We start from the raw sequence: 26,534 nt of genomic DNA on the forward strand, positions 1-26,534 counted from the left end.
TAAATCTATTTGTTGATGAGATCAAGCAAGGCCAAGCCCAACAACACAGGATGTAACTGTAGCAAAGTGGGGACTGTTACAAGGATCAGTCAGTAATAACACTTCCCACTGATGTGGTTAGCTTCTTTCTGGAAGGAAGATCATGGTCAGGCTCTTGTGCTTGCTGCCCTATAAAATCTTAAGAGAGGTACAGAAGCGTTTTAAACTGCTCTGAGTCGTAAAGGCCAATGTTTGACATGGAGCTGTTCAAAACTGGTTTCTTACTCCACTCTGGATGCGAACGCTTGTGTCTTGGGTACCAAACACCCACTAATGGTGGTTTTATCCAGCTGTGCAAAAGCCAAGGTCAGGACAGGGAGGAGGACACCCAGCCGCCTCAGGAGAGTCTGGTGGCAACCCAGCCTGTTGGCGAAGCGTGGTCTCAGCCAGACACTGAAACAGTCTCTTAAATAGTATGTCAGTAAACTGAAAAGGGTCACAAGGTGGCTGGTGTGACATGGGGCGCAGGGCCCTGTGGCAAACCTGAGAGGGAGAGCATCCTACCCTGACGGAATTCCTGTCCCCCTGCTGCGGTGCACAGCGCATTGCGCTTGGGTTTGCTGAGGTTATTAACCCTGCAACTCGGAGCCAGCCCCAGCTGTGCCTTGGATCGCTACTGGGAGCCAACTACTCCTCCCGGGTGCTTATTACAGAGGCGTTTCTGAAGACAACTGACATTTCCGTGACAGGAAGATGATTCAGAGATGAGGCGAGAGGACCGGTACCACCCGGGGCCACGAAGGCCCCCGACCCAGCCCTTCAAACCCGCCCCCTCCTCCGCCACCGAGCGCGGGGACGACCAGCACCCCCCCACCACAGTCAGCCGCCTCACACCGCCCGGTTGACGCGCATGCGCACGCACAACCCGACCTACACATCTCCCCCCCCCCCCCCCCCAAAATCTCGGGGGGCTCTCGCGGGAAGTCATGGAGAAATCTCGCGAGACGCGCGGGCAGTTCGCGCGGCGGGGACGACGGGGGAGGCTCTGTGGCGCCTCCCGGAGGAGCCGTGTCCTTCCCCGCTCCCCCCGCTCGCCGCTGCGGCCATGGCCGCGCCGCTGGCCTCGCCCGGCCGCCGCAGCCGGTTCGAGCAGGAGCAGGACCGGGCCGTCCGTGCGCTAGTGCGCAGCGTGACCGGCCTGTCCGAGGAGGAGCTGGGCGGCGGCCCGTTCCAGACGGCGCTGAATTTCGCTTGGTCCAACTTCAGGTCAGCTCCCGCCACTCCCCCCGCCCGGGGCGGGACCTCTGCGGCGGCTCCGCGGTGCCTGTCAGCGTCCAGGGAGGTTGGGGGGCTGGGGGCGTCCGAGCCCGCCCCTTCGGCCCGCGCCTGCCGAGGGAAGGAGCCCCCGGCGGGGCCTGCACCCGTCCCTGGGCCGGGCCCCCTGCTCTGTGCTGAGGGGCTGCAGTGTGGTGTGGGCCACCTGGCTGCCGCCCCTCGCCTGCAAACAGGGAGGGTACCTTGTGGTTGCTGCGGTGTCTGGGGTAGCGCTGGGCGCCCTTCGGGAGTCCCTGTCAGGCAGGCGGTGGTTTATTGCTCTGTCGCTTTTAAATCTTGTCTTTTTAGGGCTTTTCTCCTAACCTATAAAAAGATGCCTTTCAGCGTCTTCATTTAACCATCCAGTGTCTTGTCTGTTGGAGGGATTAAAGCAGCAATAATTACATGTAAAGAGCAAGTGAACAAACCTCCACCAAGTTAAGATAAAGCACCTGTCCAAGAATATTGTGCTGCTGCTATGATAGGTTATGAATCTGCATAAGATAATCTGTTTGATGCTAATTGAGCCTGTCATAAGCATGCTCTTTACGAACTTGTATATTACCTATATCCCTGTAATTCTACTACAATGTAACCTACAATCTTGTAACTCATAAATGTTATATACTTCTCTTTTTCAGTTACCAGCTACAGTTTCAGTGTCTGCTGCCCATTTTTACATGATCTATTTCCACTTTCCCGTACTAACACTAACTGCTGCCTCTTTGGAGTCATAGGGACTTGCTTAATTTCATGCAGCAAGTACCAGATCCATTTAAAATCAGTGCTCTTTATGCTTTTTAAGTCCATTTTTTGGGGTGAGCACTGGCATAACTGTATCGCATCAAGTCAGACTCAGAATCATAGCTATTAATAGGCTAAAGTAAGATTTTTTTAATAGCTGGATAGCCATTGGTTAGCAACAAGGGTGAGTCTGTGGTGTGGGAGAGGCTGGTGTGACTTGTAGGTTTGACAAGTTCAACTCTGTTGAGTTTTGAGGAGTCTAGTTGCATTCATTGGAAGTGTAGCAATGTGGTATTTGTAACTGCTGTCTCCCCGTGTTCTTTACCAGAAATACTTTGTGTAGTGCATCATAGGATTCTGTTTATTGGTTTTGTAGCTGCATCAGAATAGTTGCTTGTAACAGCCACTGTTCTGAGTCTGCAGGTTGGTAATAGGATCGGGGTTTCTTGACCAGGTAAATGTCACAAGATAGAAGATGGGGGCACATCTCTCGTGGTTTGGTGACCCATGTGCTGTGTGTTCTTTTGAACTGGGGAGCCATTGGGTTGGGCTTTAATTGGTTGGTTTTTGTGTTTTTTTTTTTTTAAAACAACATGGCAGGAAAATAGAGGGGATGATGCAGAGTTGATAACAAACTATTTTAACAGGGAGGGTTAAAAAGAGGGATTTTTTTATGCGAGAATTGTTTTCTAAGAAATATACATGGAACTTCACCCTGAGAGAGACTAGTGTTTTATTTCCCAGCTGCGAGACCTTAGCTTGTAGCAGCAACTCTCTATTTTCAAATTGGTGAAACTTGTGGTTTGTATTGTTAGATTTGATGATGTTTCTGTGCTGTAGTTGTTAGATTCATCTGTTTCTTTCCCTGGAGCACTGTGGTCCTCTTCTATTAATGATGTTCTCGACTTGCCTAAAATAATTGATTTCTTTTTTGTGTGTGTGTGTTAGGGTCATTAATTAAAGCTTTAAGTAATAGCAGACTAGAGAAATTTCACTAATATTTTTCCTTCAGCTTTATTTTTCTTTTCAGGGCTGATATTTTTTTTGTTGTCTTTCCAATCTGTTTTTCTAAATCTTCCAGTTCTTATAGTGAGCTCCATTTTCCATTTGAACTAATGATTTTCTGTGTAAGCTAATGTGTTGTAATGGATAAGCTGTATTTTCTTAACCAAAAATATCAGCTACCTGGTTAATGTTACATTTTATCATGTCCGACATGCAGCTGAAATTAAGACTAATGGCTCTGTAGTTAAAATATTTTTTCTTCTCTTTAATACTCATCCTCCAGCAATAATTATTAAACATCTTTGCTACTTGCTTTACAGTTTCATTTTTCTAGTTTGTTACTTTGGCATTGAGGTAATTTTATATTTTCACAAACTCAGTCTATTCAGCTAAACTTTTGTTCCTGATTCAGATCCAGTAGTTTTCATTTCTGTCTGTGGTCATGAGAGTTTTAGTCCTGTGTTCTGAACAGTTGTTGCTGGAAGCTGAGGCAGAATACCAGGGTGGCTTTGAGAGGACTACACATAGAGTACCTTGACTTTGTGCTCACTACAGACACATCCCATTCCTCTATGTATAATAGAAGATCCTTATTCATATTGTAATTTTTTCTGCAAAGTTCATCTCTGCCTTCCACAAGTTCTTATTTTGTCCCTGTGCATGCTACCTTTGGTGGTATACCTATTTTATTTTGATTAGGTGCTCTCTTCTTTTAGGCATGTTCATAGAACCATAGAATGTGTAAGGTTGGAAGGGACCTTTAAAGGTCATCTACTCCAACCCCCTGCAGTAAGCAGGGACATCTTCACTAGATCAGGTCACTCAGAGCCCCATCAAGCCTGACCTTGAGTATCTCCAGGGATGGGGCCTCCACTGCTACTCTGGGAAACCTGTTCCAGTAACCTATCACCCTCATAGTGAAGAACTTTTTCCTAATATCCGACCTAAATCTCCCCTTTTTGAGTTTAAAACTGTTAACTCTCATCCTATTGCTACATGCCCTTGTGAACAGTTCTTCCCCAGCTTTCCTATAGGCACCTTTTGGGTACTGGAAGGCCGCTGTGAGGTCCCCCGGGAGCCTTCTCTTCTCCAAGCTGAACAATCCCAACTCTCTCAGCCTGTATGCATAGGAGAGGTGCTCCAGCCCTCTGATCATTTTTGTGGCCCTCCTCTGGACACACTCCAGCAGGTCCATGTCCTTCTTGTGTTGAGGGCTCCAAAGCTGGACACAGTACTCCAGGTGAGGTCTCACCAGAGCAGAGGGGTAGAATCACCTCTCTCAGTCTGCTGGCCACACTTCTTGTGATGCAGCCCAGGATGCATTTGGCCTTCTGGGCTGCAGATGCACATTGGTGGCTCATGTCCAGCTTCTCATCCACGAGTACTCCCAAGTCCTTTTCCTCAGGGCAGCTTTCCAGCACATCATCTCTGAACTTGTGTGGATATTTGTTGAACTTTCTGAGGTTCACCTGGGCCTACTTCACCATCCTGTCCAGATCCCTCTGGATAGAATCTCATTCCTCTGACACATTAACTTCACCACTCCTTTACTATTAATAAAAGAGCCTCATTTGGGTTTACAGGTCTTTCTTCTAACTTAGCTGACAGCGTGCTTTAATTGCTCAGTTTACTGATACAGTAGTAATTTTCCATTCAGTTTAAAGTGCTAGTTAAATGTAACCCGCATTCCATTTTCCATATTTAGGGTCAGTTGTAGTTAATCCTTCTTGAGCTAAGAGACACTGAGATTAAATTTGTTGATGTTTAATGCTGTTGCTGAATTATGCATGCATTATTAAACTAGTAATGTTGTCTTCATGTGTGTAAATCAGCTTTATTTTCTTCCCATCAGCTTCCTTTTAACATGTATTCTAATACACATTTCTCACGCAGATTTCACCGTTTTCTTGATGTGAACAGTCACAAAGTAGAGAGGACGATAGAAGGGTAAGTTTTATGCATATGGATTTATAATGGATTAGTTAACTTTTCTGAAGCATTTTTGATACTATTTTTATTATCAGAATACATGAAAAATTGATAGTTCATTCTGACCTTGGAAAAGCTGCAAGCTGGAAGAGACTAACAGAAAAATTTCTGAACTCACCACTCCCAAGTATTGAAGAAAAAAAGGTACCTACGTTACAGTTTTACTCTTGTTTCTATACTGCTGATGGGGATGTCAGTTTTAATGTTGTGTTTGAAATTGAAGATGACTTGGTAGTGGGGTTTCCAGTTCCTATTTAGGTCATGGATTTTCGGGGTTGTATTCTTTACTTTTCCTATTTATTTTTGAAGCAGAGTTTCTGCACCACACAGCTTCATGACTTAAAGGACATCATCTCATTGTGGAGCAGATGTTTTATGGTCAACACTGCACAAATGTTGTAGCTAGAATCTAGATCTATCGAGGTGCCTGTCTGTTCTAAATCAACAGCTGACTGAGCAGTTAGCAAAAGTCTTTGCCCCCCCCCTTTTTTTTTTTTGTTTTAAGTAATGCATCTGGACATCCTGATTTTGGTATTTCCAATACAGTGCTCCTGCCCTGTAGCTTCCTTCCTGAGGCTATGTGTGTATTTCATCTTTGAAACATTTTGTATCAAATCACTTTAGGATATGGATGGGATAGATACAGCAGAAGTTGTAGATTTTTGATAAAGTGCCTTTACTTCTGCTTGGTTTGAGTGTTAAATAAAAAAAGCTAAACAAAAGCACAAACAGTCTTTTTATTTCTTTTCAAAATGCAACTGGGGTATAGCTGGAGATAGATAATATCTCACATTGGGAAAATTAAATTGCATTTAGTCTTTAGCACCTAACTGGGAACATTGAGTATTTGTTTACGACAGTTTTATGACTGGCAAATGAAACACCAGCTCACACATGTGATTCTGTGAATGACCTACTAGTATTCTCTGACAGATTCTTGTAGGGTCGGTAGTGTTGAGTAGGGACATCTTATATTTCGTATATACTAGTTGTGTGTGATGCTGCTTTACAGGAAATTTGAGATTATTTTTTATTTAATACAAGTGAGTCTCGTTCCCAGAGGTCTTTACAAGTGTCTGTATGTGTCAAAATATATAGGATATAGGTGGCAGAATCTCCATGTGTCTAGATATGAAATGGTCTGCTGAAGAGCTTTGGATAGTTAGTCGGGCCAAAGAAAAATTGTTCTTTAGTAGGAAATGGTTGTGCTGTAAGCAGATATTAGGGAATAGACTTAACACAAACCTCTGCAGCATACCAGTGTTGGCACAGTCTCATCTAACCTGATTGAAGGCCTCTTTCACAGCTGTGTTAGTGCAATATTGTAGTTAAAGATACATCCTTAATACTTTGTGTAGCCCTTCAGATGAGGGGAGATAATGTGAACGTGGTACTAAAATGTTGCAGTTTTAGCAAGGTGTTTTAGCTAACTTCATTTTTCCTCTGAAGTGACCAGCCATAAAAATAACAGAACTGAAAACTGGTTTCCCACAGGCCTGTTATGTGTGTGTCCTCATCCACATTAATATAACTGTCAGTTATCCCTTGTCCTCTGGTGACTTCTTTTACAGTACTTAAGGGTTCCTCTTAGCTCTTTTCCATATTTTCTTATTGCAGCTCAGTAAGAGGCAGTTGATGCTGTGGCTACTTTGGAATCATCAATTGGCTAATTTATAGGCAGAAGAGAGTGGGTAGCATTCAGGATCATGCTGCAGATATTATTTTGTAACCCAGGACTGGGGAGTGGGAACTAATGGGGAGCATTCCTGCAGGTGATAGGCTGGGTTTGTTCCCAACCAAAATCTGTTAGACCACGTACTGACTTGCTTTTTTTAATGTGTTTTAAAGACAGATACACACTATTCCATACTGTCTCTTCTGTTGTGTTTGTCTGATTCTCCATCCAACACCACCTATGTGGAAAAACCAAGAGTCAAAGAAGTGGGTAAGTTTGCAAGATATTTTTATTGCTAACGAAAGACATAATCAGTTAAAGCAATCCCTTAAGAGGGACACTTTTCCTCTCCATTTTATTATATCCTTTGCTTCAAGGTGCTTTATTTATTGTCTTTTTATGATTTATATGTTTAAAATAGCCTGCAAATCTTTCCTACCCCCATTTATGTTGCATCACCCGATTTAAGTTTTCCAGCCACCAAAGTACCTCGAGCTCTTTTTGTACCACTATCACTTACTAACGTTCTTCACCAGATCAGCAGTGCTGACATGCTCAAAGACAGACAATGGGTTTCTATCTCGGTCTCTGTCTTGCACCTCGATGGGAGGTCTGTCGAAACAGCTGTGGTGATGTAAATTCCTATGTTCCCTATGTAGTCAAGGAAAGGGAGATACCTGTGAAGGTTTCCGGTGGGAGATCCCAGCTGCCTGCTTTCTAAAGTAGGACTGTTTCACTCAGTGCCTGAAAATGAGGCTTGTGCTTAAGTTTGAGTGGATACCATCCCCCGTTTGTTTACAGTGTTGTATCATAGACTGAAAGAAGACTATTTCAGACTAACCTAAAGAAAATCTTGCATCTTAAGATTCCTTTTTGAATGATCTCTGCACATTCCCTCGGCGGTGTTTTGAATGCACTTTCAGCCCATTCCAGGAATGTGAATATGAAGAGGTTATCTCAAACAGCACTAATTACAGTTGAGTAAGCTTCATGTTTAAGATATAATATATTGTAAGTGTGCTTGTTAATTTTTAAAGTATTGTACATCACTTCGTGGATATGCGGTGTCTCTCTTGGGAGAGTAAGGCAGTTCTTGCTTTATGTTGTTTGCAGTCTGGAATCCTTGTGCATCTGTAAATTATGCATTTAGAATGTTTCCACCGAGCGAAACGGGGCTGGTTGCAATAAGTGATGTGCTGCATTCTTGCATGTCTTTCCAGGGTGGTGTAACAATGCAGATCAGTGTGCTGATGGCACATTACACTGTGTATTTTGAATGTACAAGCAGCAATAATGAGAATGAATAAATAAGGAATGTATATGGTTGATACTTCAAAATTTACATGTCATGTTGAAAGTGTATAACCTGGTTAAAGAGCAGTGGTATAACCTTAAGTGGAAGGGAATGCCTTTTGGTTTAGATTTAGAGTAACAAGGTAATTTTAACTTTGGAATTTTTTTTTAAAGGAGAAGAAAGAGTCATGTGATACTTACTATTTTTGTATATTTATACTTCCCTTAGAAAAGGAAGAAGAATTTGATTGGGGAAAGTATTTGATAGAAGGAGAAGAAATTTACTTTGGCCCCGGCGTAGATACACCAGTAAGTAATTTCTTAAGGTAAAATAGAAACAAAACAAACTGTATGGACTGGTTTGAAGTATTTTGCTTCTTACCTATTACCTTGAAATACACATTTCTCACACAGATTTCACCGTAAGGGTAATGCAAATGCTTTTGGCTTTCACTATGTTTTGACTAAACTGCTTCCTTCTGCTGACCCTCCCTACTCCAGTCTTCTCTCATTTGTCCAGTTATTAACGTTACATGTGAATTAACTGCCTACCAGAGACTGGGTTATGTTAGTATTAAGTGTCCTGAATTTACTTTATAGTGGAAGAAAGAAGAGAACGGTTTACACTTGGCTTCAATAGGAAGTGAAAAGGGATTTGTCTACTCTGTTGTACTGAAGTATCCTGGGTTTTGTTGCACTTAATAGGATTGGTCTGGAGAAAGCGAAGAGGAGGAAGATACTCAGCCTTTGAGCAGGGAGGACTCGGGTATTCAAGTAGATAGGACACCTTTAGAAGACCAAGATCCAAATAAGAAAACAGTGCCTAATGTTTCCTGGAAAGGTAAGAATCAATTATAGTTCTTCTGAAGTAGTCACACATGCTCAAATTTAGCAAGCTAATGAGACTTTATTTATTAGTCTTTAGTGAGGTATAATGTTTTAGACCTATAATTACAGTTTTAAGTTTGTTGTTCACTACTGCTTGTTCTAATTTTAACAGTAAAGCAGCAATACGGAAGGCTTTTTCTGATTTCCGTTCTTGCTAATGGAGAAGAATTATTTTTACTTTGGTAGATATATACATAGATATTCCAATATAGAAATGAAAACTAAGACTGTAAATGTAGCAGGTGGTTGTATGCATATAATGTAGATTTTTGTTACTAAGTATTAGAATGCTGAAACAAAAATTGGTTGAAAACAGAAAATGTTGACTCAGTTCAGGGTATGAAGCATTTTTGGGGAAAAAAAATAGTTTAATGTAATTAAAACACTAGTGGCTTACTCCTGTATAGCCTCAGGGAGTGTTAAGTGTATCTGTGTATTTTTCATAGGATGTTGTAGGATACAGTATAACTTCCGTAAGGAGACTGCATAATATTCATACGTTGTATAAGCAATAGCTGTCTAATTGGGATTATGTAAAAACACAGTTGGAAAAAAGCCCAAACAAACCACAGCCCCCCTCCATTTTTGGGTAATGTACTGAATGGATAATGGAAAGGAACACAGTAAGAAGGTTGGGGATATTTGTAAGCTTTTTTTTAAGTCAGCTTGGTTTTGTGAATATCATTTGAGAGTTGCCTGAGACATTTTCTGAGAAGGAATAGAAACTACATAAATCTTCAACTTTTCTTTTTTAGGTTTTCTGCAAATTTTAGGACATGAAGCATTTATATGTAAATTAATTTGTGCATAATGTTATCACATATATGAGTGCAGTGAAGTGTAAATAGTTGTAGCTTATTTGAAAAAGTCTGGGATTCTGTGGCTGTGCGGATAGGCTTAAAAATAACTTTGTTCCTCTGTTTTGTAAGCATTTCCTGAATAAATAAAATTACTTGAGAGACTGTTATGTGTTTCCACAGTTGGTGAACCTGATGCCCGCAGCTGGCTGGAGCAGCATGTCGTTCCTCAGTACTGGACAGGAAGAGCTCCTCGCTTTTCCCATAGTTTGCACTTGCATTCCAACCTAGCTGCAGTCTGGTAAGAAAACAGTGTCACCTATGTATTCCTTACTGGCATGTACTGCTTTATTACTTTATTAAGCATAAAAGTAGCATGTTTATTACTGATTTAATTAACAACAGAATTAAAAGGGTATAAATTAATAAGATGAAATAATGAGCTGGGTTTTTTTCTTAGTAGTTTATTTTCCTTTTATTTAGTTTTTATTATGTTTGTCATATCAGAGAGAGGCTTTTCTTTTTTCAGCGAAGCAAATCTTATTTTTGAATATTGTTTGGGTTGACAGTTATGAAAGTCTCCAAGGAACTACTATAGATGTGTTTTAAGTGGTCCTGGAAATGAGAGGAGTTTCCTAAAGCTTAACTTCTTGTATAGTCTCTTCCTGACAAAATCTCTGTTTAAGACTAACTTTGTAACGGAAAGCGGTACATCATTGTGATCCACTGTGGTTTTGGAAAAAAAAAAAAAAAGAGAAGGTAGTTCAATTTAAAATAAATAAAAAAAAAAGCAAGGCAGACTCGTTTCATAAATAAACTTTTGGGCTAAAGCATGAATTTTCTTAGACAGGTGAGGGAAGTTGATGTCCTACTTTCTAGCTTAGTATTTTTATCAGAAAGTAACTTTTCACAGCATGGAATATTAATAAAATAATCAAGGACCACAAATTACAAAACCCCAGCAGAACAACACAATCCAAAACAATCCACATTCAGTGCTTCAGGTATTTGCTACTTAAGTGCTTGGCTGGCTGTGTCTGACTTGGTGATATTTGAATGCTTTCCATAGTATTTTGCTTAGCAAAATTTGCTTTTGTTTATATAATTAGAATGCCCCCGTGAGCACTGAAGCTGCTCAGATATAATTAGACCAAAACTAGCCATAATACTATTGCTTCATTCTTACTTTCGGGTGACTGAGCTGTTACTTCAGCCGTTTAATTGTTTAAATTTCCTCTTTCTAAGGGATCATCACTTGTACACCAGTAATCCTTTATACGTGCCAGAAGAGAGAACACTTGTCACCGAAACCCAGGTTATACGGGAAACTCTTTGGTAAGAGCAACATCTAACAGCTTGTGTCTTAACATTGTAGCTTTTCTCTCCAGGAATTGTGTCTGAAGAAAGAATTATTACTGAACATTTAGCTTGCTCCATTGCTGTCAGCGAAGATGTGTCTTATGTGTGTTAACCATTCAGATTTACAAAAAAGAAAGTAGCTTACTACTGCTTTTATGCACTGATTTTTCAAGCATAACTGTTACAAAACACCAACTTGTTTCTGTCTTGCCCCCAGTGATTTTTAATAAGGTTTGAGTCATCCTATAGCTGGAAATTATCTCAGTTGGAATGGAACTTTAGGAGATGTTTACTTGGTGCTGGTGTGTTATTGTTCTGGCATTGTAGTTGATCTGTGGTCTCCTTTTGTTTGAAGAAAAGAAATTTTTAGGCAAGGGAGAGCTAATTCTTTCATTAATTATGAGCCCAGTGAGGGGGAAAAATTACTACTCTCTTTGTTTCTTTTCAAGGCTACTTTCAGGAGTGAAAAAGCTTTTTATATTTCAGCTGAATGATGGCAAAGTGGCTGTGCGGAATGATATTATTGTGACTCATTTAACCCATGTAAGTTGTTTCTGAATTTGCCCATTTTCACAACTCTTCTTGATTTTGTCAACACATCTGACTTAATAAAACTGAACGGGGAGTTCCTGTGTGGGAGACTATGGTGAAGTGATAGAGATATTTCATAGCAATATCTTGTAACTTAATTTTAAGCTTTATAAAATACACAGTTTTTATTACGTGATTCAGAAAAGTTGTTTGTTTTTTCTTGTGTGGTTGTGTTTTTCCTAGAATTGCCTGAGATCTGTATTGGAGCAGATAGCAGCATATGGTCAAGTTGTGTTTAGACTACAGAAGTTTATTGATGAAGTAATGGGACACAGCCCAGAAAATGGAATGCTTGGAACAGTCTCCACTCCAAAGAAAACTACTGAAGCCCCGTTCAGAACCTATCAAGCTTTTATGTGGGCCTTGTACAAGTATTTCATTAGCTTTAAAGAAGAACTTACTGAAATTGAAAAATGCATCATCAACAAAGGTACAGTGCAAGGGAACTTTTACAAGAGCGGGAAATGCAGGGCAATTTTTATAAGAAGGAAACATGCAAAACACCATGCAGATAGATTTTTTTGAAACCAAAAGATGCCATCCTGCGTTTTAAAATTTCTCTAATAACATTGAGAAAATGTAGTTTTCTGTTGCATGTTACATTTATACTTTTGTCTGTTTGTTTGTTTCCCAGATAAAACAGTCACACTTTCAATAGTAATAGATAAGTTGTCTCCCCGACTGGCACAGCTGAAAGTACTTCACAAAGTTTTCAGCACAGGAGTAGCAGAAGTGCCACCTGACACTAGGAACGTTGTACGAGCATCTCATCTCCTTAATACCCTGTACAAGGCTATTCTGGAATATGACAGTGTCGGAGAAGCATCCGAGCAAACGGTAGGGCAAGTCAGTCCTTACTTACTAGAACAGCACACTAGAGTATTTAGTAACTTCAATTTATTTGTGGTGATGGAGTACACTAGCCTTCAGCTGCTGAGGGTTGTGGACAAATTTGATAGCCATAACGCATTGTTGTCTGAAAGCAGGACATAGATGTCTTTTTGTTTTGCTTAAGAGATTAGATTGGGGGAAAAAACCCACAACTACTGTTTGAGTCTTCCTGCAGTGGCATAAGTCGCATGGGGAAGCATGCACAATGAGTAATTCCATTAAAACTACTAAAGCTGTAATTTTTAGTTGAACATGTCATCTTTAAAACTCCCTAAGTGTGGTTATGTACATCTTTATAACTACATAATTAAGAGGTTGGGATTTGCCTCTACTGTTTACTCTTTACTTTGCTTCTAATATTTACTAAAAAAACCAGAGAAGCAGCTGAATGTGTTTATTTTTAAAATTTCTTCAAATGTAGGTATCCCTTCTGTTCTCCCTCTGGGTTGAAACTGTGAGGCCATATTTACAGACAGTGGATGAGTGGATAGTCCATGGTAACTTGTTTGATCCTGCAAAGGAATTTATCATTCAGAGGTAGGGATGCTGATATTGGACATGCATAATGCCATGCAAGTATGAATATAAAACCTGCTTATAGAACCTAGGAAATAAAGGGATAACAATAAAAGGTTTTCACATTTGTTTTACTGAAGCATAATGAATTTCTTAATTATACTTTTATGACTTACGTAAAACTTCCCATTAGGATAACTGCATTAAATACAAAATCCTACCAGATACTGTTCTAGATCAGATACCAATTGTTTTAATTTTCTCATCTATAATAAATAATGAACAGTCTGACTCTGAGTGTGTTCACTTGTTATAAAAAGCAGTTAACCATTTGCAAAAATGACAAAGCTTGCTTCTTTGTTCTTTTCAATTCTAAACAGCATTTGATTTATAACAGTTGCAGAGTAGTAAATACTCAGTGCTTCTGACCTGTAGTACATGTTAATACAGTGTTTTGAATTACAGGAGTCTATCCTAAACATTACTTGAGCTTTTAATTTCTGTTTGCATGTTACGTTTTGCTGGGCACTTTATTTTTTGGAGAGCTTGAAGTGGAAGGTGAATATAGAACTTAGAGTTTTGGCGCACAACCACAGATCAGTTTCCCCCCATCAGTCCAAATTCATTGAAGGTCTGCCTATTAAGGCGAGTAAAGGTGAGCATGAAGAGAACAGCTTTAGTACTATTGTAATAAATCTTTAGCTGACATCTCTAATATCGTTTATTGTGTCCTGCTTGATTGTTTTGTTCTGTGGTCCTGTAGTTGTGTTTTCAGTGCTACCAACACAGTTGATTTCAACTTAGATTTGAGCTTCATTTTAATTACCTAATAAAGTTTGCATTCCTCGTGACTTGAAAGACCAAACTCTGTATCAGATGTAAACACCATAAAAGAGAAAAATGAACTAAGAATTGAGTTTTGTGTACTCTAGAATTTTTCATTTTTCTTAGTAGTACTTGCTTCGTTGTGGGTAGTAAATAAATCTGCAGGTCAGTCGCTAATCATTTTGTTACCGAGAATGAATGGTGCTGCGAATAAACTTCCTGGACAGATTTTATAACAAGTACTCTATTTGCCCTGTGTAACCAAAGAAACTCCCCAAACAACTGTTTTTTATCTCCTGTGAGCTGTTTCTTTATCCTGCAGAAGCTGTCATCCTTTTCGAGGCGTCTAGATCGTTTATGATACTGCTGAGCATATTTTATGTAGATTTGAAAGTGCTTCTTGACGATTCTAAAAGAAAGGCAGAGCATAGATGATAGGCATCTTCTAGTAAGGAAGCTTCATCTTTTGAAAAGGGAGATAACAGCTTTTTTTTTTTCTTCACAGAAACAAAAATGTTCCAGTTAACCACAGAGATTTTTGGTATGCTACCTACACCTTGTACAGTGTGTCAGAGAAGACGGAGAACGAAGAGAAGATGAGTGATAATGCCAGTGCCAGTTCTGGCAGTGATCAGGCCCCTTCAAGCAGGCAGCACACTATGGTCTCCTTTCTGAAGCCTGTGCTAAAGCAAATCATCATGGCTGGAAAATCCATGCAGCTGCTGAAGAATCTGCAGTGCAAAGATGGCTCCCCGCAGCAGGCTGCATCAAGAGGTGAGGCGTCAGTTTGTGGACTGGTGTGCCTTAGGGTGTCTGACAGGATGGGTGTACTGGGGTTTGTTTTTGTAGCAGTTACTAGTGTTACCATGGTTTTAGAATGATACAACGCGTCCTGTTGAACGTCAGTATAATGGTTGGTGATTTCAGGTCTGATTGAAGATGATTACTCTTCCAGTGCAAATAAATGAAAAAAGCAAAGTGAATAAAGATTGAGTCTTCCCTTTGCTTTTTATGGCATTATTTTTTTTTTCCTTAAACTGGTTTTCTTGTGGCTGCAAAACTTTTTTTTTAATATGAGACAAACAACAACAGCTTGTATGTTCTAGTAATTAAGCTCTTTTGTTTTAATAGGCAGTTGTTTTCCATTGCAAAAAGCTTGAACAATTCTGAGAGTGCATGTGAATTTTTTTTTAACTTACTAATAAATTGAATATAGTATAAACTAATATTAGTATAGACTAATAAGTTTATACTTACTAATAGATGAAATATATTTGGATAAATGTCTAAATTTTGGATATTCATGAATGATTGCAAACCAGTACAACAGTAACCTATGTGGATTTCTTTTTTTAGGAAACAAAATAGTTTTTTTTTTCTTGTTGTTTTGCTGTTTCTTGATGTTTAGAAGTAGTGATAGTTAAATTATTTGGGAGTTTATTTCCCTTTTGATATGAGAATGTAATCTATTCTGGTGCTGAAGGGTTGTTTCAGGTGCTAAGAACTAACTGTTTGCACCTGAAAGAAGGAGCTCTCTAGCAGTCTCAGGAGGATTTCGTGTTTCAGACACCCATTTAGCAATCCATTTGAACATACATCTGACCTTAAGCATTGGACTAGCTCTACAATTCTAGCAACACTTAGATTTAAACAGGCATTGGTGTCTTTTCCTGACTAGTGGCCTAAATTTAGTATGTTAAAAGTTAGCAAGTGTCATGTTATGGAGGAGTTCTGTTAGTTCAGGTGGTGCTTTCTTCTAGAACAAAACCTTACCATGGGATCTGTTGCCTGATGTAGATGCTGAACGGAAGAGTTTGTATACGCTGTTCTTGGAGTCGGTGCAGTCTCGCCTGCGGCACGGGGAAGAGTCTGTTCCAGACACTATTACCGAACAGCAGGCCACAAAGCAGAGCCTGATAAAGATGCAGTCTATAGCAGAAAGACACTTGGAACTGGATGATGTCCATGACCCGCTGCTGGCTATTAATTTTGCCAGGTAAATGAATGATCTTCCTGTCGTGTGGTTGAGAGCAACGTTCTGCCTGGCAGCACTTGATAAATCAGACTTATTTTTTTATTGCTGCTGCTGAAAACAAGCAAGTGCAAAATAAAGAGCAACATCAACAATCAGTGACAGAAGCTAAATAAACAGTACCTTTGTTCTTAATTAAAGAAAAACAAGAGAAGTGGATGAAGAATTTGCCACTCACATTGGTTAGCATAGAAAATGGGAGCTGTCTTCATCAGAACAGGCTTTTAGCAAATGTGTTTGAATAGCAAATGCTGTTGTAGAGATCTAAACTTTTAAATGTATTTGCTTGGAATTTGTACACAAAGTCTTTGATTTGCACTGAGTCTATTTGAAGAATGCAGTTTCAGGTGTATTGTGCTTAAATAATTTGACTTTAAAAGCCTTCCAAAATTCATGCTAACCCCATAAAAATCCCTCATAATGAGGGAAGTAATTTAGAGGTGATAAATATCATGGAAATTAGCAAGAAAAGATGAACTCCGAAGATCTTGCTTAGTTTGTGATTGAAAATAAGAAGTTGCTATCCATATTTTCCCTAACATTTCAGTCCTAGGAGGAATTTGTTTTAAGGAAATCATAATTAGTAGTAGATAAGACTCTACTGCTTTCCTTGTTCGTTGTGACTGTTCTGTTTGGCAAAATTTGGTGGATGTCTGACTCATCCAGTCTATCAAGATGTTACTGCTGTGAGCTGGGCTTCCTCTTACAATGGATTCAGCTGGAGAGTAGCTTTTTTCAAATTATTATAATTTGATCCTTTCTGTGACAAAATAATTAAACTTGACAAGTATAGACTGCAGATACTTTCTTCCAAACATATAATATTACAGAAAATATGTAGGGACCCCATATGTAAGGTGCCTCAAATAAATTCCCTGTGTGTGTGGTGGGTTGGGTTGTATTCTTTTTTTATTTGCTTTTGTGTTTTGCTGCATTTTTGTTGTTCAGATTCTTACTTTGTTTCTTTAATTTTATTTTTCTTTCCTGGGAAGTTCACGTGTCTGCTGTATGTGCACCATATAATTTTAAAAGCTCCTGTGGTAAAGGGTTTGTCCATCAAGCTGTACAATGTGTAAACTTGATGTTGTTTTTCAGAAGTATTTCTTGAGCAACTATGTCGTTACAGTTTGCCAATCTTGCATATAAACAGTATGAAGGCTTGATAGGAGCTATAGTTCTGGAACAGCTCTTACCACTCCTGCACAATGTATTTTAGAGCAGGAGATACTTTAATCAAAATTGTGTTTGAAGGTATGACACTTTTGGTTTACATTTTGTCTGAGTTATGAACCTCCTTCCCTCAGTAGTTTGTTTTGTTTTGAAGATTGTATCTGGAACAGAGTGACTTTCATGAGAAGTTTACTGGTGGAGATGTCTGTGTGGATAGATCATCAGAATCAGTGACCTGCCAGACTTTTGAACTGACATTGAGGTCTTGTCTTTATCCACACATTGACAAGCAATACTTGGAATGCTGTGGCAATCTAATGCAAACTTTGAAGAAGGATTATAGGTAAGAAAGTAGAGTTGTTTTTCCTTAATGTTTCTTGTAATTGCTGTTGATACATCATACACTAAAAGCAGGAATTTTGTGTTTCTACTCAAATTTGATAATAAAATCATTTCGGAGAAAAGGGGGATCTGACATGATAGAATCTTGGGTGAAAGCTTAAATTTCTAGCTTAAATTGATAGCTTTGATGTCATCTGTCTTCAGTGGATGTTCAAAAGGGAAATTGTTTCAAACAGTACTTCTGAATAATATTGTAATTTGATACTGGAAGACAAATTTTAGAAAGAATACGTATTTTGATCCAAGATTCAGTTATACCATAAAATGTTTAGTAGACAGAAGAATATTCTGTGATATTTTTATATTGCTTAGAGTAAAATGGCTTATTCCTTTTCCCTTTCAGGTGGCCATAAGTCACCACGCTTTTCATCTGTCTGAAATACTTACTGTATTTACAGTGAGAGTTGTAGCAGTACTGTTCTTCCTACTTTATCAGGAAAGGGAAATCCAAATCATAATTTTCTGGGGCTCTGTATTGAAGTCGAAGAAGAGGCAAGCTCTTCTTAAAACTGCATCCCTTTCCCTTTGGGGAGAGGGACAGAATTTCCAAACTCTAAGCTATTTCTGAGAATTGTCTAGCCCGCAAGGTCACAGAATTGTAGGGGTTGGAAGAGGCCTCGAGAGATCATCGGGTCCAACCCCCCTGCCAAAGCAGCTCCCTAGATAGCTCTGTTGAAGTTACCGGGGCTGTTCAAGTTTATGGGGGAAAATAGCTTGGGTATTTTGTTTCATTTGAAGGTATGTGAAGGCTGTCTGGGGGTTAAGCAGAGGATTTTGTGTGGACTCCATTAGGTTTGTGTTCAATACTGAGTTCTTGTAGTGAAGAGTTTTTAAGGTTTTTGTTTGTAATGGATGTGTTTGATTTCATTTGTAAGGTTTAGACTGACGAATTCTTACATGTTTATTCCCTGTTTAGGCTTGTAGAATATTTGCAGGCAATGAGAAACTTTTTCTTACTTGAAGCTGGAGACACCATGTATGACTTCTATACATCTATTTTTGACAAAATTAGAGAAAAGGAAACTTGGCAGAACGTTGCTTTCTTAAATGTTCAACTCCAAGAAGCAGTTGGGCAACGCTACCCAGAGGACAGTTCAAGGTAAAAGGCAAAATCTTGCAGAATATAATTTAGTTAAGTTTCTTTTACAGACACTTACACTGATGTACTTAACTTGCGTAGCGCCGTGCTAATTACTATGTACTCATTGCAAGAGTCCATGTTAATGAAGTTTTGAGCTGTTGTTGTCTCTTCTTCTCAAGTCTCCCAGATTAAATCAGCCAGTTGGTGTTTAGCAATGAGAAACGAAAAAATAAACTAACCACTAATTTAGAACAGGTTATCACTGATTAAATCAGTTGTTTCTTTGCACAGGTTATCTATATCCTTCGAAAGTGTTGATACAGCAAAGAAGAAACTCCCTGTCCACACCTTAGATGGTTTGACACTGAGTTACAAGGTAGTGACTTAATTTTGCTGTAGTTCTTGCTCTAGAACGGATTTGAAATGTTGTTTGAAAATGGCTTAATGTTTCCTGTCTTGATTATCCTCCTCTCTTCTTAGGTTCCTTGGCCCGTGGATATAGTTATAAGCTTAGAGTGCCAAAAAATTTACAATCAAGTCTTTCTGCTCTTACTGCAAATCAAGTGGGCCAAGTATAGCCTCGATGTTTTACGATTTGATGGTAAGAAACTTCTTCAATGAAAGATACTCCAAACACTTGTTCTGTGGTTTAAGGATATAAACAGTCTGCTGCTTTCTGCAGTGAATAGTATAAACCAATCAATTTTGATTCTATTAAATATTAATCTTGTTAGGTTTGCAAATTAAATGGTTTTCACATCTTTTCAGCTTCAAGAACACCACTGTTTAGTTATGCATCCCCTTCATACCTCCGATTTTAGGGCTAGTTAGTTGTTTTGGAAACTTAGTACTTCATTCTGCAGACCTTGCTGTTGCGAACAAGTTAAGAAAACAAGATGAAAAAAATAATCTAATGGAGATAGCAGCAGTAAGCTAGATTGTTTGGAATACATACTCTTAAGTTTAAATATTTGGGGATTGTAGAAAGATCTCTTAGTATCTCCTTCACAAGTTAATGTTTAAACTTTGCCTGTCCCATATAGAGTGACTGAACCGCTTCATGTCGTAGAAAACTAAATTAGAAAGTTGATGGGTTCATCTCTGTTTTGTACATCAGTTAAGTAATCATCTTTCCAAAAGTATGTGGTTTTCTGTTGATTAGATTTCATGAGTATGGCTTTCAGTTTTTCAGTAAGTCTTTCCTCCTTTGTTGGAGATACTATGGCTATTTTTTCCCCCTTTCGTATAATTTTTAGCATTTCCTATTCCTATTACCATATTGCATCATCAAACTCTTCAGTATATTGTTGCTATATTTTAATAACACAGCTGCATTGCAAGAAAAATCTTACATCAGTATTGTGTGCAGAAGAATAAGAAATAGCCAATTTCAATTTTAAGTAACATTTTAAGCTACAGTTTATCTTCATAAGCCTTTCAATATAATACTCTTGCCTTTTCTTTTTAGAACTAGTCTGTGCTGCAGAAAACCCACAGGTTAAGGAAGGAACTTTATTAGAACAAGGAATGCTTCCTGTCTCTGGACCTCAAACAAAAAGGATAAAACAACAAATACATCGCATGTTCCTCCTAAGAGTGAAGCTTATGCATTTTGTTAACAGCCTGCACAACTACATCATGACTAGGGTGTGTCGCAGTTTCATGTATATTATGAACTTAAACTTTAGATGCACTAATAATTTTAATCTATAACCTAAAACCCACCAAACCCAAAATCTTATTATATTTGCAAAATAAATTTGATCTAAACCTATTTCAGTTTTAACTTGACAGCTTTAAATCAGTAATTCTAAAAATGCCTTAGAAGTTCTAAGTGCATATGATTGATCTTTGGGTATTAGTTCATTTTTACTGTTTCTGCCAGTGCTAGATGACAGTCATGTAAAAATGTCTCTGTAAGCTGTTACTCTCCTAAGATCTGTTATACTGATAAAAGTGTTACTACAGATATTTTGAAAATTAAGTGTATCCTTCTCAAAAATCTGTAGAACACAAATCCAAAAATACATATGTGACTAATTCTCAAATATAAAGGCACTGCTTCTGGATTCGTACCTGCTCTACCATTGCATTTTTGGCCTCTAGTAAAATTAATATACTCCAGCTCCTCTGGGTGTAGTCTGTCTGCCCTTGTGCAACAGCAGTATTCCTGTTTATTATGCAGTTATGAGAAGAGCTTGAATTTTTTGTGCTATATTTATGGTAATTTTGAAGGAGAGCCTAAAATTTGAGAGAGAAGAGCGAATGAATGAGGCAATTTTAGGCTCTTAAAAAAATGTAATTATAGAGAGTCATAAGCGCTGATGTGCAACATGGGGTTTAATAACTGATTTTCTTTTTAAGATTCTTCACAGTACAGGCTTGGAGTTTCAGCATCAGGTAGAAGAAGCCAAAGATTTGGATCAGTTGATAAAGATTCATTACAGATACCTGTCTACAATCCATGACCGCTGCCTACTGAGAGAAAAGGTGGGTAAAAAAAATTGGCATATTTGCTGTGTCAGGTTTAGCAGGAGTACTTATTATGCTGTTTTGCTGTTCATACATACTAAGCAGTCAGTACTCTTGAGGAAATTGTAGCTTTCTGGAGTAAACACTGAGATTCAGTTTCTCTTGCAAGTCTCAGCTCACTTCCTCCAAGGAGAGAAGATAAAATTAAATTCTTTATATTGGATGTCATATGACTCATTTCTAAGAGATGGGAGGTTTTGAACAAACTGAGGCTTGGTAATGTAATGTGGATTATGCATACTGGTATGGCAGGAAATGGAAGTACATGGGTAGCATTGTAACCTTTTATCCCACATGCTGTCTGTGTGTAGTCCTCATCGAAATAGTCAGCCATAACATGAATGAGAGTGCAAATATGAAACCCATCTTAAATTTGGAAGAATCACATTGTACTTAAGGTTGTTTTCACAGATCAGATTAAACAGCATGGGATGCCTTTCTGTTGCAGCTTACTGATGAACATGATTATGCTTAACCACTAACTTCTGGCTGTTAATTCTTTTTGCTGTATTTGTTGTTTTAGGTGAGCTTTGTGAAAGAAGCTATAATGAAAGTGTTAAATTTAGTCCTGATGTTTGCAGACCGTTGGCAGGCTGGTTTGGGGGCTTGGAAGTAAGTATACATACCTAAAATTCTACATGGTCGTAACTTTCACAGCTTGGATTATGATTTCGAGATGATTTTTACAGTCATTAAGGGCATTGTCCAAATGCCTCTTAAAACCCTGCAGGCTTGGCCAGCCCCCCAGATCCATTTCTGCTGGGCTCTTCCCCACCCCATTTGTACTTTATGCGTTTGCTTGTGTAACCTGCTGCTGAAGAATGAATGGCAGTGGGCAGGTCTCTAAGGCTGCCTCTAGCACTCAGGGGTTGGTCTGTCACCCTGAGGCCAGCTGCTGTGGATGGGCAGGTGTATTTTTCAGGGCTAATTCTCTTTGGCACAGATGCATCCTAGAACTTGGATCCCACTCTCCTGTGGCTTCAGGAAGTTGCTATTTTTGGAGTGCACTTCCAGCTCCAATTGTCAGAACTAACTTGTGAAAACTGTTGATAAAGACTGAAACTTAGCGGATGTGGCAGGAAAAAGCCATAGCTCATGTAGCATCATGACTTTGTAACTTCTTGGGAGAAGGGAGAAAGGAAAGGAGTGGCAGTTGCAAGCTACTATTCCTCTGGTAAGCACTAGCTGGCATGGTCCAAAGTGAATTCAAGAGTTGGCTGATAGTAAAGCAGTGTGGGTGTCCCTGTTGTGTTTGGCAGTGTAGGTTTACCCCAAGGGGCTCTGGAGCAATAGGGACCGGGAATGGCTGTCCTGAAATGCAAAGCTGTATAGCAATAATAACCACACCAGTTCCTCCTAGTTACTGCAGAGATTTACAAGATGATGAGGAAATTATTAATGCCATTGTGATAGTGCTCAGATGGTCCTGTCAAAATTGGCTTAATTTTCTAGAAGTGATACATACTGGCATAACTGAAACATTGTCACTTTGTCACTTACTGTGGAGTTTATTATGAAGACAATGTAGTGCCTAGTCTGTTAAACATTCCTCTATTGAACTGTTTTGTAGGATGGAATCCATAGAGAAGATGGAATCTGATTTTAAAAACTGTCACATGTTTCTTGTAACTGTTCTTAACAAAGCTGTGTGTCGAGGCTCTTTTCCTCACTGTAAGTACCTGAAGCTTTTCATGTACCTGCACTTACTGGGGCACAAACTTTACTAGGAATGTATTTACATTTAAATCTGTTCTAATGTTTTTCAGTACATCTCAAAGAATTGAATTTTGTGAGGTATTCACAAGGGGGGACACAAAGCCTTACTCCTTAATGTATTAACTTCGTGGGGGTTTTTTAGGGTTTGTGGGTGGGTTTTTTTTTTGGTTGGGGGGGGGGTTTAGGGTATTTGTGCCATGGGTTTTGGTGATTTTTTTTTGACAGCTGTCTTCAGTTTACCTGTTCTCTTGACTAGGGGATGCTGATGCAGCTGAGCAAGGGACAAGCAGTTTTCTGAATGAGCGAAGCTTGGTTCATTGACTAAGGGCATAGGAAAGCACCTCTTTGTTGTTGGATGGCAGCTGTGATGTATCTTGAACAGATAAAACTGCAGTATTAGAGTGCCCCAGCTGCAGGCACACCGAGCTCTTGCCTCTGCCTGTCTGTAGGAAATTGCTTCCTCGGTAGCAGAAACAGCAGCAGACGATGTGTCTGTGCTTCTGCTTGCAGCCTGATGCTAGCTTAAATTGAGTTGGAGGGGCCAATGGGGATACTGGGGTGTTCTAATGGATGCACATTCTATTGGGTTTCTAAAAGAGGTAGCACGTGACATCACTGCTACTCAGTCTCCAAGAGCTTGTCTGTGAGAATAGCTTACTGCATACAACCCTCCACAGTGTGTATTTTTGTCTACAGCAGTTAGTGTTTCAAGCAAAGGAGCTAGTTCCTCACTGGTTCTTAGCACCTGAAATAATAATGGATAACTGATGATCTCTGTCAGAGATTCTTAAAATGTCTTACTGTTTAAATTTTGAAGTGTTACAATTTGGAAAAAAAAAAAAAACAGAACCCAAACAAACTAAGCTTGATATCTTTCTTTTAAACTACAGAATTGAATATTGCAATAAATATTTGCAGACTGCTGAAAGTGCAAATATTAACTACTTTTTTATGGTTTGGTTTGCAGTGGAATCTTTAGCTTTGTCACTGATGGCGGGCATGGAACAAAGTTAACACCTGAATCCAATGAGTTCCTAAAGAAGCAGCAATTGTTGACATGTCAGTGTTAAAAAACTGTAAGCATTTTCCACTCCAGTTTGAAATGTGTATAGCTAAATGACACTGATTTAGACCTGTGTAAAATATTTTAAAATGTAAATAATGTACAGGTATGTTAAATGTATTGGTTGTGGCAGTATTTTTCCTTGTATGTATATGCTTCAACATCAGAAAACATGTACAGTGTAAAGTTCATCTGTGTAAACAATCTTATTTGAAAAATACATAAAATGTATTTCATGCTGTAAAGAGGATTTTTTTATTTTTATGAATAATTGTTGATTTACTTTTTTCATTCATTTTGCAGCTGTGACTAGGTCACAGGACAGTGGAGTGATGTGACTCAATTATTATTCTAAAGGTCTACTGAGTTAATTTTTGACCTTTTTTTCTTTGGGGGGGGAAGCTAAGAAACATTTGTCTTGCTTAATGGTTCTTAAGAACTCTTTGGGAACAGTTATGGCTGTTACAATAAACTGATATAAAAAATACAAGGTGAATTTAGCAAAATGGATTATTGCAGATATTTTTTCATGTTCAGTTCAGTGGTAGCTCTTGTCAGTTTAAGTGGGGTCAAGGTCATGGTGTGCAATACATTACTTTGAACCTTTGGATTGCTGAGGTGTTTCAGAGGTGGTGAGATGATTTGACTGCTCTCTTCCTCCTGAGCCTTTTGCAAGCATCTTATAGCTGGTCTCTTGTAAAGTGGTAGATTGTAATACAGAAGGGTATGTTTCTAGAGAAGTAGATGTGGAACGTGTTGTGGACAAGGTAACTTTCCCTGTGTGCCCCCTCCCTGTTCTGGCATCAGTACACTTGCATTTAAAAAGAGAAAATCACTGACAGCTGTTTACCTTCTTATTTATTTGAATAAATAAAAGATTTAATAATTGGAATTTTGGAGTGGTGTGTGTGTGCTTCTCCTGAAATCAGTTGGCAACGTAGTTTGAGAGCCCTTTCTGCAAGGTAAATTAAACGTATTGCTGCCAGCTCTAAGATTGTGGGACTTAACTATTAAACTCTCTTTTTTTGAGCTGTGAGCTGGTAATTACTGTATATGAAAATGAATCTTGAGGTCCTTGTTTGAATAGGATGTCTCAAAAGGTTCTTCCAAGTTATAGCCATGAAGTGTTTTCAGGAGAGTAAAGCACTGGGAAACTTTCTGCTGCCCCTAGCATGATCTGTTTTGTTTGGGTGAGCAGAGGTTTTGCTTTGGAGAACAACATGTTTGTGTTACTCTCTGCTACCACATGGCATGCTTTCCCAAGTGGGTGTTTTGTGTGGTAGGTGGACACCTATTAGCAAAAGTTACTTCTCAGAATTGTAGGGGTTGGAAGGGACTTCCAGACATCAAGTCCAACCCCCCTGCCAAAGCAGCTTCCCTAATTTGTACTTCCAGTTTACCAAGACTGGTTCTCATTGGAGATTCCATGTTACTTACTGTTTGCAGACACACTGTATGTTCTTTATTGATTTTGTTGCTTACTAAGAGAAAAACTGGATAGTGTACTAATAGTTTTAAAAGGCATCTTGTACCATCAAGTTCAGTGCTTGTATGTCCTGCTGCATTCATTTTTTGAGTGTATACATGTCTTGTACTCTGTGCTTTTAAAAATCTTTTTCTTGTTTCTATAAGGTGGTTACCTCTAGTGAAATCACTGCTTTCCTTTGACTTACCTGGGAAAATATTAGCTAGATACTGTGAAAAAAGTCCTTCAGTGCTTCATGTTGGTGAAAGAGTAACTTCAAGTAACTCCATTTACAGATTTGTACTTCATTTGGAAGATCCCATGCAAGTGAAAGAACTGGTTGTTTCTCACCCATATTCTGCTTAGGAATTCCCCTTGTATTCTGCAGAGGGACTTCTGTGTGCTTTGGATGTGGGTGGTGCCTGCAGACCACTTTTCAGCCAGCTTCCAGTATCTCTTTCCTCTTCTGTCGTGACAGAAGCACAGTGGAAAACCTGGCTCTGGCAATGTCAGGTGATTCTTGTCACAGGCATCCTCTGTGCTTGGCTTTTAATGTGTTGGTAGTAATCAGCTGACAAGTTCCCTTGAGTGAGTCTGTCATATGCCATCCCTTCCTCTTTCTTTAGAACCACAGGAAAAGAAGGCCTTTCTTTTAATGCTGCCAGGACCTTTTCATCAGTCCCCTGGAAGCAGTTAAAATGACTGTTTGCCTGTTTGGAAAAAAAAAAAGAGGGCTTGGGGTGTGTTAGCTGTTTATTCGCTCAAATTTCTTTGTGATATGTTTTGATTTCTTTACAGAGCAGTGTTGTACTTGGATTTTGTTCTGGGTCTGTTCCTTCTGGACACTTTTTGATCTTGTTTCCAAATTCCCAGTTTTATCAGTTATCTCTGAATGTATTTGAACCCAAACTTCTGGCCACTCTTTGCTGAAGAGACCTAGCACATGCATACGCCTCTGGAATTTCAAGTAAGGAATGGCAGAGAGGTTAGGAAGGTGAGGCCTAACTTACTGTATGTGTGTACAGATGTAAAGGGCTTCTGTCATAGCCTAGCAAAAGGAAAGTGGGGAAAATATCTGGCAAAGCACATAGAAACAGAACTTTCTAAGCTTTTGAGGGGCTATCTTCTAATTTAAAACCATACTTCTGAAGGCCCCTAGGTGGCAGATTTTAAAGTTTCAAGGGAATTTTTTTTATTGGTTGGTGTC

The 26,534-nt window shown here is 39.1% G+C and overlaps 1 protein-coding gene across 1 annotated transcript; it reads left to right on the forward strand.

The window, feature by feature from the left end:
- Positions 1–1,084: 1,084 nt before the first annotated feature.
- TUBGCP5 (tubulin gamma complex component 5) lies at positions 1,085–24,731 on the forward strand (the record flags this gene model as incomplete). Its single annotated transcript, XM_084271765.1, has 23 exons — positions 1,085–1,245; positions 4,936–4,989; positions 5,067–5,175; positions 6,880–6,976; positions 8,229–8,308; positions 8,705–8,840; positions 9,868–9,985; positions 10,930–11,019; positions 11,493–11,586; positions 11,818–12,064; positions 12,269–12,471; positions 12,947–13,062; positions 14,372–14,640; positions 15,664–15,862; positions 17,223–17,411; positions 18,387–18,569; positions 18,843–18,927; positions 19,032–19,152; positions 20,020–20,198; positions 20,916–21,041; positions 21,607–21,695; positions 22,654–22,754; positions 23,767–24,731. 23 exons carry the CDS (start codon positions 1,085–1,087, stop codon positions 23,811–23,813), a joined length of 3,093 nt encoding a protein of 1,030 aa, XP_084127891.1. The 3' UTR covers positions 23,814–24,731.
- Between the last annotated feature and the right edge of the window lie 1,803 nt (positions 24,732–26,534).

The sequence above is a fragment of the Gallinula chloropus genome (assembly GCF_964237585.1).
Source record: "Gallinula chloropus genome assembly, chromosome: 1".
NCBI classification, from domain to species: domain Eukaryota; kingdom Metazoa; phylum Chordata; class Aves; order Gruiformes; family Rallidae; genus Gallinula; species Gallinula chloropus.